The following is an 18966-nucleotide window of genomic DNA, read 5'->3' as shown; positions in this document are numbered from 1 at the left end:
CTTATCCAAGACAAATAATAAAACTGTCTAAAATTAAAGACAAAGAGATAATTTTAAAAACAATAAGAGAAAAAAAATTTCACACAAGGAAGTACCCATTAGGCTATCAGCAGATTTTTCAGCAGAAACCTTGTAGTCCAGGAGGGAAATAGAGAGCTAGAAAAACAATAGAAGAAATCAATGAAACTGAGAGCTGGGTTTTTGAAAACAAAATTAAAACCCTTTATCTTGATTATGAAAGAAAGAGAGAAAACTTAAATAAAATCAGAAATGAAAGAGGAGACACTATAAGTGATGCCACAGAAATACCGAGAACCATAAGAGACTAGTATGAACAATTATACCCAATAAAACTAGATAACCTAAAAGAAATGGGTAAATTCCTAGAAATATACAATCATGAGGAAATAGAAAATCTGAAATCAGAAAATCAGTAATCAAAAACCTCCCAACAAAGAACAGCCCAGGACTAGATGGCTTCACTAACACATTCTACCAAACATTTAAAGAATTAATGCCAACTAAAATTGTTCAAAAAAAGTCAAAGAAGAGGGGACACTTGCAGACTCATTTTGTGAGACAATTAACCTGATACCAAAACCAGACAAGAAACTACAACAAAAGGAACCTATAGGCCAATGTCCCTGATGAACATAGATACAAATATTCTTAGCAAAATACTAGTAAACTGAATTCAACAGCATATTAAAAGGATCATCCACTTCAACCAAGCAGGATTTATTCTTGGAATGCAGAGATGATTCAAAATACACTGTGGAGAATAAGCTTAGGAATCCCCCGGGGTTATACCAATGGGTTAACAAGGCATGAAGAAGTACAAAGCCATAGGATGCTCACAAATGAGTTTGGGTAAACAAGATTAGGACCCCAAGAGAGGGAGCGGGGTGCAAAGGCACCCAATACAAAGGTGTATGAGGTAAGCGAGATTAGGTATTCAGGGTGGAGGCGCCTCCCAACTTAGTATGATAGCATAAAGCTGCTTTCACAGGAGAGAAGGACCAAGTTAGGTAAACAGGTAATTTGGGCTATAGACCCCTGAACTGTGCTGCAGGGTGAAGTTGCCCAGAGTGGAGATGATTAACAAAAGAAAATGTGCCTTGTTAACCCTGAGGTTATTTCCACTATCTGTCTTATCCCCTAGGCTAGCTGAGATAAACAGAGTTGGTGCCTCATGTGCCCTGTAAACAACCTTCTGCCCGACTGCCTGGTGCCCAGATTTTGTTTTGTATTAACCCAAACCCCTAACTTCAAATATCTTCAAGATCCCCTTTCCCTCACATCCTCAAGTTAATGTTCACAGATTCATTGTCTCTTTGTGCACATTCATTGCCATGTTCATAAGCCTTCTGATTCTAATAAAAACGGGGCAAGGACCCTTATTTGGGGCTCTTGTCTCTTCCTGGACATTAGCTGTCTCTTGCTTTTCATCCTCCATCCCGCTCTCTTGCTGGCCAAGAGAGAACTTTAGAGTCTACAACAATACACAAATTAATTAATGCGATCTATACACCAGATAAACAGGGTGAAGGCTAAAAATTGCATGATCATCTCAATAAATGCAAACAAACAAAAACAAACTAATTGATAAAATTCAACATTATGATAAAAACTAGGACTCAAGGAGATTACCTTAACATCACGAAAGCTATATATGACAAGCTCACAGGTAACATTATACTCAAGAATTAAAAACCAGAAGCTTTCCCACTAAGATCAAGAAGAAGACAAAGATGTCCAGTCTCACCACTTCTTTCACATATTACTGGAAGTCCTAGCCAGAGCAGTTAGCCAAGGAAAAAAAGAGCATCCATGTTGGAAAGGAAGAAGTAAAATTGCTTCTCTCTGCATATGACATTATCTTAAAAGCTCTACCCAAAACTATTAGAACTAATAATTGAGTTTAGAAAAGTTGCAGAATACAACTATACACTAATAATCAACTAATTGCAAATGAAATTAGGAAAAAATCTCAATTTCAATAGCATCATAAACAATAAAATACTTAGGAATAGATTTAACCAAAGACATTAAGGACTTGCACACTGAAAATTATAAAACATTGATGAAAAAAATTAAAGAAAACACAAATAAATGGAGAGGTATCTCATGCTCGTGCTCATGTTCATGAAGACTCAATATTATTAAATATCCATACTGTCCAATAGATTCAACTGCAAGCCCTATCAAAATCCCATAGAATATTTTTTTACAGAGTTAAAAAGAACAATTCTAGAATTCATATGAAACCAGAAAAGACCTCAAATAGCCAAAACAATATTGAAAAAGATCAAAGCTAGAGGCATTGTACTCCTGATTTCAAAGTTTATTACACAAAGATATGGTTATTAAAACAGTATGATATTCATATGAAGACAGACACATAGACCAGTGAATAGAGAGCCTAGAAATAAATCCACACATATATGGTAAACTGATCTTTGGTAACGATGCCAAGAATACACATTGGGGAAAGGATGGTCTCTTCAACAAATGGTGGTGGGAAGGATGGATACGCACATGTAAAATAATGAAATTGGACCCTTATCTCACAACATATACAAAAATTAACTCAAAAATAGATTAAAGACTTACTGGAAAGAATTGAAATCAGGATCTGGAAGAGACATTAGTATTCTTATGTTCATTATATAAAATGTGGAAGCTACCTAAATGCCCACTGACATATGAATGGATAAAAAAGGTGATATATACAGAGAATGGAGTCTTTAAAAAGAAGGAAACCCTGCCATATTCAACAATATGCATGAACCTGGAGAACATTATGCTAAGTGAAATAAGCCAGTCACAGAAGGACAATACTGCATGATTCCATGTATATGAATGAGGTTATCTAAAATAGTCAAACTCATGAAAGCAAACAATAGAATTGTGGTTGCCAAGGGCTGGGGTAGGGGGCAACAGGAAATTGCTAACTAATGGGTATAAAATTTCAGAATACATTTTAGAGATCAATTGTACAACAAAGTGCCTATACTTATACTGTATTAATACTTAAAATTGTGTTAACAGAGTAGATCTTATATTAAGTGTTCTTATCACAATAAAGTTTTTTAAAAAATAAAAAATAAAAGGAATTCAGAAGAAACATAGAAACATGGTTGGACAGTTCTGACTTGGAGTCTCTCATGAAGTTGCAGTCAGGTCTTGGCTGGGCTACCGTCATATAAACGTTTCCCTGGTGTTGTAGGATCCAGTGTGAAGGTAGCTTCCTGAAATGACTATCATGTTGATGCTGGCAAATTGGTTTTTCTCCACTGTGTCCTCTCTGTGGGACTACTTGATTGTTCTTCCAACAAAGGCCTGTGGTTGTGACCAGAGCAAGCAATCCAAGAGAAGAAGGCCTCAGCAGCAACGCCACTTATGACCTAGACTTGCAGGTGACACACCATTGCTTCCTTCATATTTCATTGCTCAAGAGCAACCTGGACTCAGTGTGGGAGAGAACTGCCTCAGAGCATGAATTTCAAGGGGTGAGAAGTACTTAGGCTGTCTTGGAGGTTAGATAATATGATTTTAGGGAGGAATAGCAGTAAGAATATCCTCTCTCAGTTGGGAACTTACATTTTTAGTTTTCTCTATATAGTAGACAATTTCAGTGGAGTCATATGTCTGTGTACTACACATGCAAAAATATTTAGTATGTGAGTTTAGAAGAAAGCCTTCCTTTCCATATTATGGAAATTGCATGAGTATTTTTGGCAAATACCTTATATATAAGTTTCCTGGAGCTGCTGTAACAAATTACCACAGCCTGGTGGTTTACAACAACGGAAGTTTATTCTCTCACAATACTGGAGGCTAGAGGCCAAAATCAGTTTCACTGGGCTGAAATCAAAGTTTTGGCAGGGCCACACTGCCTCCAGATATTCTAGGGAAAAATCCATTGTTTGCTTGCTTCTAGCATCTGGTGGCTGCTGTCATTCCTTGGCTTGTGGCCTCATTATTCCTGTCTCTACCTCCAGGGTTACATTGCCTTCTCTTCTGTCTTGTCTACTATCCCTCTACTTCTCTTTTAGAAAGATATATGTGATTGCATTTAGGGCCTATGCAGATAATCTAGTTAGATGTCCCTTGTCTCAAGATCTTTAATCACATCTGTAAAGACTCTTTTTTCCATATAAAGTTAGATACAGAAGTTCTGAGGATTAGGACCTAGACATTTTTTTTTAATAGAAGTGTAGTTCTATATACCATATTATATTAGTTTTAGGTGTACAATATAGTGATTCAACAGTTCTGTACATTATGCAGTGCTCACCATGATAAGTGTAGTTACCATCTGGACTTGAACATATTTTTCAGCATCATTATTTAGCCTTCACACTTTGTAGAGGTAAACACAAGGGTTTGAAAGTGAAACACATTCTTTTGATTGATATCACTGTGAAGTGTTTAGACCAGTGAGTAGGAAGCAATATGTAGTTTTTATTAATATAAATCTCAGATTTATAATATTCTTTTTTTGTTTTTGTGGATGCATCTTACATTCATTCAATGAATGTTGATTAAATATCTGTTATCTACTGTTTACCCATGTACTCGTCTTCCTGACAATGACTCTTTTATTTTGTTTGTTTGATGGTTGTTGGAGGAAAGTGGTGAAAAACATGTTGGGCACTAGGGAACTAAGGCTTCAATTACAAGCAAAAGAATTAGAATTGTAAACAATTTGAGGGCTCTTGGGTGGCTCATTCGGTTGAGCATCCGACTTCGGTTCAGGTCATGATCTCAGGGCTCGTGGGTTCAAGTCCCACATTGGTCTCTGTGCTGACAGCTTAGAGCCTGGAGCCTGCTTCAGAGTCTGTGTCTCCCTCTCTCTCTGCCCCTCCCCCGCTTCCACTGTCTCTTTGTCAAGAATAAATAAACATTAAAAAAAATTTTTTTAAAGAATTTGAATACGTAGCTGGGCGGGGATTTGATATATGTAGTTGGGGATTGGGTATGAAGGGGGAGGTTTTGTATCTATGAGGGTATATATATATATATATATATATATATATATATAATTTTTATTTTTTTAATGTTTATTTATTTATTTTGAGAGAGAGAAAGAGAGAGAGCTCATGTGCATGCATGTGCATGAGCAGGGGAGGGGCAGAGAGAAAGGGAGAGGGAGAAAAACAGACTCCATGCTGTCAGCACAGAGTATGACATGGGGCTCAGTCTCACAAACCATGGGATCATGATCTGAGACAAAATCAAGAGTCAGATGCTTAACCAACTGAGCCACCCAGGTGCCCCTGGGTGTATACATTTTAAAGCAAAGATTGAATGTGCTTAGTCATTAACCACTTACAGATTTAGGGTTGCCTATTTACAAAAAGATTTCTTCAAGATGTTTTTTTCCTGTTGAAATACGTTCATCTTGGTCTTCAGGTGGTGAAACATTAAATAATAATTGTAAATAACAAGTGATTTTATCAAAACAAACAGAACGTTGATTAAGGTGAACATGAAGCCTGTAACCCAGAAGTCCACTGAAAATAAAGATAAACCCATAGATATACTCTACTTTAGGAGAATGAATCATTGGTGTCAAAATTAGAAACAAAGATATAGCTATGGATCCAAATACAAATGGCAAACGCACCTGAAAGTAAAAAAAAAAAAAAAAAAAGGATTAAGATTAAGATTAGTGATGACTTTTTCCTCAAAAGTTCAAAATTTCTATAAACAATGTAAGAACATTCTCTTTCTGTTTGGAACAAATGTTTCAAAACACCAGGGAGAAAACTGCAAATATATTTTCAAATATATTTAAAGAGACAGTCTCGGTAGTATATTATAGAAAGTACATCAATGGCAGACTAAATGAGTGTAAAAAGTGGAACAGTATTTATTTATTTATATTTATTCTATAGTTGTTATGAATGCCTACTCTATTCATCAGATATTGTCAACTTATTACTAAAATAAGTGCTTTATTTTCAAGCATGGGAAAAAAGATACATTATAAGAAATCATTGTCAAAAATAAAAAATTAACTATTCCGTTCTAGTATTAGTCATTGAAGCATTCTTAGTTTTGGGAATTTGGCATAACTGTAATATTTGGTTATAATGCCTCTTTAATTAGGCGTATACCAATTTTTCCTAGAGCAGCACTATTACATAATAAAAACAGCAGAAATGTTGGAATCAGAAAAGCCTGGTTGGAAATGCAAGCTTTGCAACCTTAACTGTTCATTCCTTCAAGAAATATCTACTGAATCCCTATGTGCCACTTGCCATGCTAGGGACACAGAGGTATTTAAGACAGATACAGAAGATTCCTCTCCAGGGAGCTTAGTGCCACTGTTTAGCTGTTTAACTTTGGGCTACTGAATTAATCTGGTCCTCAGACCTATTTGCAGAAGGGAGCCAGAAGGAGGCTCCCTGCGAGTCCTGTGGGGCCCATTGCACCAGCGTCCAGGGCTGCTGTCACTGCACAGTGAGACCCTTGGGGCCCTGCACCCTGTTTCAACTGAAGGAAGCTACATGGTGGGCAGGCAGCCACGATAGATAAATGTGTTCAGAGCTTTTTAATCAAATATTCCTGAAATATGTGTGTCGTTGCCATTTAAGTTGGGGGATAAAAGGGTCTTTTCCAACCCATTTGCAAAATGAGGTTTTATCTAATGCTGGTCTTTTGAAGTCTTTGTGAGCATTGTACACAGGGCACTTCAGTAAAACGTGCTCAACAAAATGGCATTTCTTTTTTAAAAAAATATTTTTTTAAGATTTTATTTTTAAGTAATCTTTACATCCAATAGTGCTCAAACCTACAACCCTGAGATCAAGAGTCATATGCTCAACCAACTGAGCCAGCCAGGTTGCCCCAACAAAATGACATTTCTTAATTAACTTTAGAACAGTGATTTGTATACATTTCTTACACTTCTCTGAGGCTAATGGGTTTTTTGAACTGCCTAGTAGAGTACCTGAAACATAGCAGATAGTTACTGCTTATTTGTTGAATAAATAGATGACTCAAATCCAAGATATTGTCATTCACTTTTTTCAAGAGGAGAAATGGCCAAAGAGGGAGCCATTTTGAGGGGAAGAAAGTGAAGATTGTCTAGACTAGTGTGTCTTAAAATACGGTCAGTCAGTGGACTTCTCTGCATAAGAACCCCCAAGATAATTGATAAACATAAACTCTTAGGGCCCAACTGACATCGACTAAATTAGAATTCTCAAGAGTGAGTCTGGGAATTCATATTTTAAAAAGCACACTTAAGTGGTTATTATGGTCACTGGCATGAAACATGGGACTCTCATTTTACTTTGTACACAATCTCTACATGCAGAAAATATCTTAAACGGGCCATTTTGATTGTATTTATGACACAATTAAAGACTTAAACAAACACTATTTGAAACCTCTTAGGATTTACATTATAGCAAGGTATGTCTTACATTACACCAAGGCAAAATAAATGAAAATAAGAGAGAGGGAAATAAACATAGATAAAGAATGAATTTGTTTCACAAAACACATGCCACAAAGCTCCATATAGATTCTGAAAGCTGTCCATCATAAGGTATAAGCAAATCAGTTATTTAGGAGAGGCCCAAGTATTCTTGATGCTAAGATCAGAAAAAAATTTCCTTAGTAGGTCCTTTACAGAATAAAATATTCACCAGTCTTTTTAAAATAAATATAACAAAAATATGGGCTCTGGAATCAGACTGTTTAGTTTAAATTCCAGCCCGGTATCTTTTAGCCAGAGTAATTTACTTAATCTCTAAGTTTTAGAATTCTCTTTAGTTAAACTGGGTGACTAAATGAACCTCTGCAGGCTGTTTGACCTGAATATGCTCATGCCTCCTTTTTAACTAATTAATTTTTTAACCTGAGGCTTGAACTCACAACCCCAAGATCAAGACTTGGACACTTAACCAACTGAGCCACTCAGGTGCCTCTACTCATGCCTTCTTCTAATTCACTTTCTATGCTATTGTCAGAATGGTCTTTTCAAATGAGTCTAATTTAATTTCTTATATGTATGATTGCTTAAGTAGTCACTGTATGCACAAGTGCTCCCATCTGATGGAGCAGCGTGGGGCTAATATCTAGCTTGTGCTTTCTTCACTAGGCTGTGCCTGGGCACAGAGCTATGTCTGCCTAGAGGAAGGGGTGCTTTTGTATATTTTGGATAAAGATACTCTAGGAGCCTACAGGGCCCTACTGACATTACCTAGGAGGTAGTGATTTTATCTTGCAAGTTAAGTTCAGGTTCACAATGTTTATAATAATCCAAACTGAGGCTTAGATTAACATCTTATTGATCTTATTGTAGAAAATGAAGACTCTATCAAGGATATGATTAAGAATGGAATGCCGTATCACCTATGTTGGGTTGTGCACTGAAGAGATGATTTTGAGTTGGGTCAATATTCCCCCCCTTACCCCAAAAGCATTGTTGTCTAGCTCCTGGAAAATAACAAAAGTGATAACTATATTCCTTGTGGAGAATCAATTTTGACCTTTTACTCAATAAGAAACAAGCCAAAAATAGCTCATACAGCCAATTATATACATCAGTAAACTGGAACATAGAGATCCAGATCAGATGTTTCATAAATTGGACTCTAATTGATTAGAAGCATCCCCTATAGGTTAAAAAAGTTATATTCCTAGAAATAGAGTAGAAAGTTAATATTAACATTTTTATCTTGATTTACCTTATAAGGTCTGGGTAGATTGGGGTCCTGGTACCTTAGTTTAAGTAAACCTATCATATATAGCCCTCTTAAAACCCAGGTTGCTAATCCTGAATATTTTATTAAATTGATTAAATCTGAGGCTATAATAAGACAAGAAGCTAAGATGATTATCTGGGTGATAGCAACAGTTGGACTGAAGTAGTTATTAAGCATGGAGAAGATCAAAGGCAGTTGTCCTTCTTGGCTTGCTGTGTAGAACAGCCTCGATGCTGAAAGCACTGTACAACATATGTTGCTAACTATTGAAGTTGAAATCCCAAAAGAAATGACCCATTGCATGGAAGGGATTACTTTATCCATCCAGGTGACAGCAACAGCATCTAAAAAAAATTTCAAAAGAGTCAGTCACTTTTGCTTCATTGCAAATATGGCAAAAATTATTCACTTCTTCTTGCATCTGTACTCTTTGTAACCTGACTTGGCCCCTTCTTCTGAGAGGGAGTTTCTTTATCAATTCTTGAATATGGCCTCGTGGTCTATTTTGGCCAGTAGAATGCATTGGAAGTAGTAGTTTGCCAGCTCTGAGCCTATACCTTGAGAAGTATCACATGTTGCTTGCTCTCTTGAACCCTGCTTAGCTACCATGTGAACAAGCTCAACCTAGTCTGTGAAAGACAAACCATAGTAATTCTGGAGCCTGGAAATGCATCTTACAGACTTCCAAATACAGGGAGCATAATTGACCTAGGGCCCTGGCTACTGCACAAAGAAATACATTGTGGCATTTCTACCAAAGCCATGCTCCCACAGGTTGTTCCCAGCTAATATCTGTGAGGTAGAGGCACTAAGAGGTACTTATTTATCTGATGGCCAACTTTGGCTAAAGGGCTTCCTGGCAGATGTGCCAAACCTTTCCTATACAGCATATGAGTCCAGGGTGTTTTTACTTATTTTTTCCTCTTTCTCTTCTTCACTTTGGGTCACACTCGCATTGTGATCCCATGGCTCTTCCAGCCTTACTTGGCTTCCTTCTTGGTTTCTCTAACACAAGCATTTCTCTTACTAAATTCATTGCACATTTAATTCTTTCTTGGCATTTGCTTCTCCAAGGACTCAAGCTAACCTACAAGCTGAGTCCCCAAAGAAACAGGAAATCATGGCCAACCTCAATAAAGCTGCTTACCCAAACTGCAAGGGACTGCAGACACACATATGACTCCAACAGAGAACCAGAACTGCCTAGCTGAATGCAATATAAATTGCCAACTTGTAGAATTGTGAACCAAATAAGTGGTGGATGTAAATCAGTACATTTTGGGGAGGCTTGTTTGGCAACAACAGATGAGTGATAGTCACAAATACTATGATTAAAAATAAGAATAGAAGATTTTCAATGGGGGTAAATATAGATGCTTAACTAAGGCAAATAACTGATACTAGAAACATAAGGAATTATGTTGTGAGGGCATCAACTATACTGCAAAATTTCTCCAAAATTATTGGCCATTGATTATAATTAAAGTAGAGCTCAAAATTATATGATACGATTGCGTTATCTTTACTACCTATGATGTACTGGTCGTTTTCATTGATAATGTGATGAATTGATGGTGGTTTAGTTCTTTTCTTTTTTTCAACTGCAAGTGCTTTGACACCTACAGTTTTGCCTCTAATAATTTATTTGCGAAGTTGAAAACATTGAGCTTTGTTTTGTAGGTATTTCGGTTCTAAAATTCTGACAATTTCTTATTAATAGTGTTAACAACCCTAAAATTCAGAGAGATGATTGCAATTATATTGTAAGTTTATTCACTATACTCCATTTCATGATTTTAAATTGCATTTCAAACCTTCTAAGACTGGAATGAGACTTAGGAGGAACTTGTCAGGGCTCAAAGGATATTGAACTTAGAATCAGTCTTACTAGTGTGACATCCATCACAAGGTAGGCATCTAAGTCAGGCTGGTAAGGTGGCATTGTGGGGGAGGCAGAGATAATAGTGTCTAACCTGGAAATGGTAAGTTCTTTAGAAAGGATGATATGTGGTGAGGGTATTCGTGCACACCTAACAGAAAGTTAGGCTTGCTTAGATCTTGGAGAACCTGCGGTGGTCAGTTTAGAAGTTGGTATTTGTGTATTTGGTGGTGACGGGGTGGTTGCAGCAGGACACAAAACAGAGAGTGTTTAAGCAGGAGAGTGACATGATTAGATTTATGTTTTATAACATCATCTCTAGAGACTGAGTGGAGGCTGGATTGGAGGGAGATCAGAAGTGAGTGTACAAATGAGGAGGTTGTTGCTGTAGCCCGATGAGGAAAATGAGGGTCTAGACACTGAGTGGGCGTGCGGAAGGGGGAAATACCTGACGAGCTGTTAATGGGGTAGAGTTTTACAGGACTTGCTGATTAGTTTGGAAGTGGGTGTAAGGCAAATTACAGTTCTGTCTCTCATTTTAATAGTTAAAACAAAATCCCCTTTAGTGTTACTACTGTATTCCTGTGAGACCAAATTGTGGGAAGGTGTAATAGTAACATGTTATTATGAACTTATCAAAATTTAGGGGCACCTGGATGTCTCAGCTGGTTGATCATCGTCTCAGGAAATGATCTCATGGTTTGTGGGTTGGAGCCCTGTATCAGGGTCTGTGTGGACAGTGTGGAGCCTGCTTGGGATTCTCTGTCTCTCCCTCACTCTCTGCGTGTGTGCTCTCTCTCTTAAAAAATAAATAACTTAAAAAAATTTATATTTTCTTGGGGCATCTGGGTGGCTCAGTTGGTTAAGCATCTGACTCTTGATTTTGGCTCAGGTCATCATCTCACAGTTAATGAGTTCAAGCCCTGCATCAGGCTTTATGCTGACAGTGTGGTCTGCTTGGGATTCTCTCACTATCCCTCTCTCTCTCTCTGCCTCTCACCCCCTCTCCCACTCTCTTTCTCCTCAAAATAAGTTAAACATTTAAAAACTTATATTTTCTTTTCATTTATTTTTTAATGTAACATTTAAAAAATTGTATTTTCCTTTTATTTATTTTTTAATGTTTATTTATTTATTTATTTATTTTTTATTTTGAGAGAGAGAGAGAGGAGGGGAAGAGAGAGGGAGAGTGAGAGAATCCCAAGCAGGCTCCAACCACTTTCAGCACAGAACCTGATGGGAGGCTTGAACCCATGAACCATGAGATCATGACCTGAGCCAAAATCAGGAGTCAGATGCTTAACTGACTGAGCCACCTAGGTGCACCTATATTTTCCTTTTAGAAGCAACATAACATTTTTTGTACTAGTGTCAGAGAAGATGCATAAAACCACCTTTTGACTTTTTGAAACTTGTATAGTTTTTTTTTTCAAAATACATTTCAAAACTTATTTTTGTAAAGGCTTTGCACATCAGACTACTCCTCTTTGTGACCTTTGCTTTGAAAACCCCTCCACTGCAGGGAAATTCTAGTTACCTGAGTATCCCAGTATGTTGGCTCTAGTCACAGCTTCTCCCAAACCACATGCACTATATTTGTACACGGTCAGATACCTCTGTTCCTGTCTTTCTATACAATATTTTTGTAGTTTATGTTTTTATTGGTGTATTACTTGGACTTTATCTAGAATATTTAAAGAGTGAGTTGTATCAGTAAGTGAACTTTCTAGATAACTTCTCTTCTTTCAGGAGTAACTGCCTTTTTTTAAATTAAAATTTGATGGAATTTTTAAAATATATTTCAAATACTACTCTGCCTTTTTAAAGTAAACAAAGTAATTTAGCATTTTCTTAAAGGCTTGGTGTTTCCAAAAAAAAAAAAAAAAGGCTTGGTGTTTTCATAAAAGTTTACCAGTTGGTTCTGTGGAAATGTTATTTGGCATTAGAAAAATGATATTTTTCTGATCATAAGTGCAACATGCTAATCATGGAAAATATTAACAATATGAAACAATATAAAAAAGGAAATAAAAACTGTAATTTTATCATTCACATGACACCATTTACTACTAACCTTTTGATATAACTCTGTTTAGTCACATCTATGGTGTCTACTATATCATTATTTGTTTTAATATACCTTATTATCTGATATATATTAATGTATATACATACTATTACTTGCATTGATAATAATCCCTCCTAGTGGTGGCAATACAGGGCTTTGATTTGGTTTGTTTGTAAATTGAGGCATTTTAGTGCGGTGGTTGAGAACATGGGTTTTGGAGTTGGACCACCTGGTTTTGAGTGTGTCAGTTACCAGGAATGTAACTTTGAGCACCATACCTAGAGGTATTGGGAAGAGCATTTTTTTTAAGATCAGATATTGCAACTTGCTGTCCACGTTTACAACCCACTACCTTCAGTAACCTGGACAAGACACATGCTTTTATCATAAGAAGAGCATGATGGAGACCCAGTTTTGGATCTTAACTCTGTCCATTACTTAACTTCCCTGAGCTAGTTTCCCTACCTACAAAATGAAGAATGCACTGCCTATTCCAAACAGTTATTTTGAGGATATGTATCTGGGTGTGCCCTAAAGGGTAGAAATTCTAACAAAATATCTCTTCTTTGCTTCTTGCTGTGCTTGCTCCTGGTTCTCTTCATCTCTTTCCCCTTTCTCCTCTGCAGCCCTCTCCTCCTTCTCTTTCTCTTTCTAATTCTTGCTTTTCACATTCTACTATCCTTAGATCTTTCCCTTAGCACATGCCCCTTCTTTATAGATCATTTAGGTGATTATTTTTCCTTTCCTTATAAAAACCAAAGCATGAATACGTCATGTTTATATTCTTAGGGGTGTATCAAACATATCTACAGTGTACAGGAGTCAATGTTTATTGAGAGTAGGTAGTAGTAGTGACTGGTTTCTCTCTGTCTAGACACATTCATACCTGCAGAGATGATTTCCTGAGGGGTCAAAACTGCCAGGTAGGATATATTCACCAATACGTAAACAACAGCCACCATGGGAAGAACGGTAATCAGAGCTTTGGGAATATTCTCACCGGGATTTTTTATCTCTCCTAAAAAACACAAATAAAGTTATCAGAAGAGGAAGTATTATTGTGGGACTTTTGAAGAGTTCTTTATAATAAAAAGAGGAGAAAGTATTGTTCATGGATCCATGCTTCCTTATCTACATGGACTGATTCTACATTGGTCCTGCACAAATTGTGCCTGAAAGCTTAGATTTCTCATTATTTTGTACTATTTTGTTAAAAATTATTATTCCGAAGTTATCCCATAAATAGACTAATATATTTTTTAAAAAATTTTAACGGGTTTATTGATTTTCAAGAGACAGAGAGACAGAGAGCATGAGCAGGGAAGGGGCAGAGAGAGAGGGAGACACAGAATCCGAAGCAGGCTCTAGGCTCACAGTGGTCAAACACAGAGCCCAACCCAGGGCTTGAACCCACAAACCTTGAGATCATGACCTGAGCCCAAGTCAGATGCTTAATCGACTGAGCCACCCAAATGCCCCATAAAAAGTGACTAATAATTTTAACTGTCACTTTGGGAAACTATAAAATGTTACATTAACACTAACATTTTATTTTCTTTGAGAAAGAGTGAGTAAAAGATAAAAAAGTTTTAACTTGTACCAAATTAATGCTTTCTTTCTCATCTTACTCTTTTCCCACCACTGTTCAAATGAACAGTAAAAAATTCCTTTAGGAATACTGTCTCTTACAACTTGCTTGGTTTTAATGTGGAAAATTTCTTTTGTCCCTAACATGACCAACTTTGGTCACATCCTTAAGACCAGGGAGTATTACCAAGTTTTAAATGTGTCCAGGGAAGCAGTGGATTCTTAGTTTGTGTTTTCTACCATATTCCTGTCTTCAGTGCAGACTAAGACCATGTCTTCTGATCTCCAATGACAGAAGAGCAGCCTGTGGTAGGTGCCCTGCCTGCTTAGACTCTCCTGTTTAGGTTTTCCATAAAGTGACGGGAAAGTTTTGTCTAATGGGCCTTTTCCCGTCTCTTATTTACATTTCTAGCTCGGGCCAAAAGTTACCATTTGTTCTCAGAAACCTTCCTCACGGATCTGGGGAACTGGCCTTTTTAAAAGTTACCCTAGATCTTGCTCTTCAGATCTTTGGACGAGGAGTGGATGCAAATCCGAGCCGGTGGTGCCATTATTAATGCAACTTCCTCTGAGGGTCAGCCAATGCTGCAGTTATCTCCTGGATTTCCTTAGTGCCATGGGAATTTGGAGCAGATTACGAAATCTGAGAGTTTCTTTAAATTGCTGTGAAGATGAATGTGTGTCAAGTGATCCTGATTTTCTACACAGCATGCCATGTCATCTTCCCTGATGCTCCCTTGCAAGAGTCACACAAGTCATGTTATGGAAGCAGAGGACTTTTGTTCTTTTGCTGTTATGTGGATAGAACTCAATTCCTGACAGTTGTCTATGTCACTAGAGACTCATTTTAATTTTGTCAGACCTGTTACTGAGATGGATGCACTAATAGTTTTGAGAGCCAATATAATTTCTTATTTCAGACGTAAATATAAAGGATGTATGGTGGTGCTTGGGGTTCAGTGGTGTCCCTTTAGGAAGCCCTAGCATACGAATCTGGACATAAGCTGTCTATTCTGTTTATACTTGGCCAGGAATATGACAGATCAGAAAATCTGAGGACCAAACTCAAGAGAAATAGTTATTTTTAGCCAGGGTTATGCCTCTCTTTTTTTTAATTTTAAATATCCTTATTTATTTATTTATTTTAAAAATTAATTTAATTATTTTTATTTTAAAATTTTAATTCCAGTATAGTTAAAATACAGTGTTATATTAGTTTTGGGTGTACAGATTCAACAATTCTATACATTACTTAATGCTCATCAAGATAAATGTATTCTTAATCCCCTTCACCTATTTCACCCCTCCTGCCCCCCACTTCCACTTTGGTAACCATCAGTTTGTTCTCTATAGTTAAGAGTCTGTTTTTTTGATTTGTCTCTTTTTTTATTTGTTCATGTGTTTTGTTTCTTAAAGTCCACATTTGAGTGAAATCATGTGGTATTTGTTTCTCTGTCTTGTTTAGTTTAGCATTATACTCCCTAGATCCACTCATGTTGTTGCAAACAGCAAGATTTCATTCTTTTTAAGGCTGAGTAATATTCCATTGTGTATATATACCACATATTCTTTATCTATTCATCTATTGATGGACACTTGAACTGCTTCCATAATTTGGCTATTGTAAATAATGCTGCAAGAAACATAGGGATGCATGTATCTTTTTGAATTAGTGTTTTTGTATTCTTTGGATAAATACCCAGTAGTGAAATTACTGGATCATAGGGTAGTTCTATTTTTAATTTTTTGAGGAACTTCCATACTGTTTTCCACGGTGGCTGTACCAGTTTGCATTCCCACCAACAATGCACACGGGTTCCTTTCTCACCACAAGGATTAACCTGTTTTGGTATACAAGAAGCCAGATGTATAAATTTGGTGTTGTAGACTTACAAATAAAGTTAACAAAGTGGGTAATGGTAGCCAGTCCCATGCAACTGGCCACAAGATCTGATGGAATTATTACACTTGTTTTATTGGGCCTTTTGCTTTAATAGTCTGCAGAGCCAGAAAATTTCAGTAGACCTTTCAAACACCATGTTGATCTGAAGTCATTCACATTTCATTACCAGTGCTAGGTGTGGGATGCTCATCCTTAATTCAAGGCTTAGTTTGTTTTGATAACAAATCAAGTCAGGGAGTAGGAGGTTGAGATGAGCAGTCCAAAAAGATCCCAAATTGGGTTTATAGCTGCATTATGCTGTATCTTCAGGTGATGATTACTATCAAGAACCTTCCCGCTTGCTCTAGTGAGATGCTCTACCTTAGAGAGATACTAATATCTGGGTATTTACTTTTGCAGAACACATAACTGCCCACTGTAGGAAAGGGCTTTTTAGAAACTGCTGGAGGAAGTTGGATTCAGTTGTCCAAGGACCGTGGCTCATAACCCAACACGACTGGGGAAGTGAGGTGACTCAGTGGCCCCTGAAGGATGCAGATCCAGTCGGTGACCCATGAAACTCGGCCTTCACATATGTCCAGTATTTCATGTGCTTTTTTAATGTCCAAGCTAGCTGCAAGATGATTGCTATAACAATTCATTTGTGCTAGATAAATTAAAGCCTTATCATTATTTGGAAAACCTTGATATTGGTTTAAAAATTCACTAATTTCACTGCCAGAAATGAAAACATTACCTTTGTCAATTATTAAAAAAGAAAAATGATAAAATCCTTAAAAATTATCTTAATTTTTAATAATCTACATGAGAGAACAAATATCTTAATAATCAAGGAATATCACAGATTTCAATAATTTGAGAATCAGGGCTTCTAAGAAATCATAATGAAAAGTTTTGATAAAATGTTACAGACATTTTAAGCATAAAATCTATACTAGTAGTGTGACATGTAGGGGAACAAGCTCAAGGTTTTTAAATTTTTAAAAAAATTTTAATGTTTATTTATTTTTGACAGAGAGAGAGAGAGAGAGAGAGAGAGAGAGAGAGAGAGAGACTGAGCACAAGCGGGGGAGGGGCAGAGAGAGAGGGAGACACAGAATCTGAAACAGGCTCCACACTCTGAGCTGTCAGCACAGAGCCTGTTGCAGGGCTCGAACTCAGGAACGGCGAGATCATGACTGGACACTTAATAGACTGAGCCACCCAGGCACCCCAAGTTCAAGTTTCTTATAGAAACTTTGCTTGGAAGTTTTATACAACTTCGCTATTTACTATATTTCTTAATATTTTATATTCTTATAATTTTATAAGGCAAATGAAATATCATGAATTGTTTTCTATTTAATTCTTTTGTTTACTCTAGGGTGCTATGCATCTACTACCACATTCTCTTGGTACCATAACATTGCAGGGGGCAACATGGCCGTATAGTACATGTGCATAGGGAAACATAGGCATTACAACACTCCTTGTAATTGTGAAAAATTGTAAGAACTTTAAACACATACTAATGTGAAGGTGTGGTAAAGCCATCCTAAAGAATGTTATGCAGCAGTTAAAAAAATGTGTTAGGTCACTAAGAACTGATATAGAAAGATCCCTGAGACATATCATGGAATCAAAATTAGGATGTGGCATTTTATCATTGCTGGTAGGGTGTGTGTGTGTGTGTATATATATATATATATATATATATAAATCTGTGATAGTCTTATTTTTTACAAATAGATTATATTAATGTATTTCTTACATCACTGATATTTAACTCAAAATGTCTTGAAAAAAATGCTAGAATAAAATGTAGTAATGTATGAGAGTGATCTTAATTTCCTTTTGAAAACTTTATATTATAAATTCCCACATTTTGAATAAGGGACATGACCTGAAGAATACTAAATTCCATATTTTCCATATAAATGGTAATATACTGAGGTTTGGTGATGACTAAACTGTGATATAACCAACTAGTCCAAAGAAGATCAAATTGAATTCCAAAAACCAAACAAATCGGCTATATCTTTCTCTATAGAACTGTAGACAAAACTTTAAGCCTGCTACAAAAGTATTTCAGAGATGGATTTACCTGCTATGTTGATCAGGATTGATGTACCAGAATATGCAAACAATCCTTGGAGTAAGGCTTCTGCAATCTGTGAGGCACCAGGAAGTTCAGCGTCGAAAGAATTCTCAAACTTGGCCACGTTCTCCTTTTTCCCAATCCCTAACAGTACAATCCCAGTAAGGGAAATGAAGCAGAGGATAGTGATTTTCATCAAAACACTGATAGTTTGAAACCAAGCCACTGTTAGCACCCCTCGAGTATTTAGAAGTCCCAGTGACCACAAAATAGCCAAAGCTAGACATTTCTTTGGTAGCTCTGGAGCTGGACACCTGGTATAGAAAGGCTGAATTATATAGGTAGATATTATCAAGCTTTGCGTAGCTATTCCTAAGGGATACATAAAAAATTTGATCCAAAGACTGAGGAAAGCAACAGAGGATCCAAGAGATCTTTTGAGGAAATAGTAAGGCGCTCCACTTCTAGGGAAGGTTGTCCCCAGCTCTGCAAGACTGAGAGCGCTGATGATAGTCAGAACAGCACAAGCAGCCCAAATACTCAGGGAGACAGCTATGTTCAGTGAAGAGTATTTTAATACCCCTTTAGGAGACACAAAGATTCCTGCACCTGTTGTGACACAAAATAATAAAATATTTCCATGGAAAAATCCTATTGACCTCAGGAGTTGCATATTTTTTCTTTTTTCTTTTTTTTTATCCTGAAAAGTAATATAAAAATGTCATG

At 36.8% G+C, this 18966-nt stretch overlaps 1 protein-coding gene across 1 annotated transcript; it reads right to left on the bottom strand.

Annotated features, from left to right (window-relative positions):
* Window positions 1–5356: 5356 nt before the first annotated feature.
* On the bottom strand, window positions 5357–18913 carry LOC122211036 (solute carrier family 7 member 13-like). Its single transcript, XM_042924122.1, has 4 exons — window positions 18247–18913; window positions 13560–13691; window positions 8709–9070; window positions 5357–5632 (listed from the first exon to the last, which is right to left on the bottom strand). The coding sequence occupies exons 1-4, from the start codon at window positions 18911–18913 to the stop codon at window positions 5357–5359; spliced, it is 1437 nt and encodes a 478-aa protein (XP_042780056.1).
* Between the last annotated feature and the right edge of the window lie 53 nt (window positions 18914–18966).

This window comes from Panthera leo, chromosome F2 (assembly GCF_018350215.1).
Source record: "Panthera leo isolate Ple1 chromosome F2, P.leo_Ple1_pat1.1, whole genome shotgun sequence".
Lineage (NCBI taxonomy): Eukaryota > Metazoa > Chordata > Mammalia > Carnivora > Felidae > Panthera > Panthera leo.
Note: the sequence above shows the minus strand (reverse complement) of the source record. Positions and strands in the feature narration are given on the sequence as shown.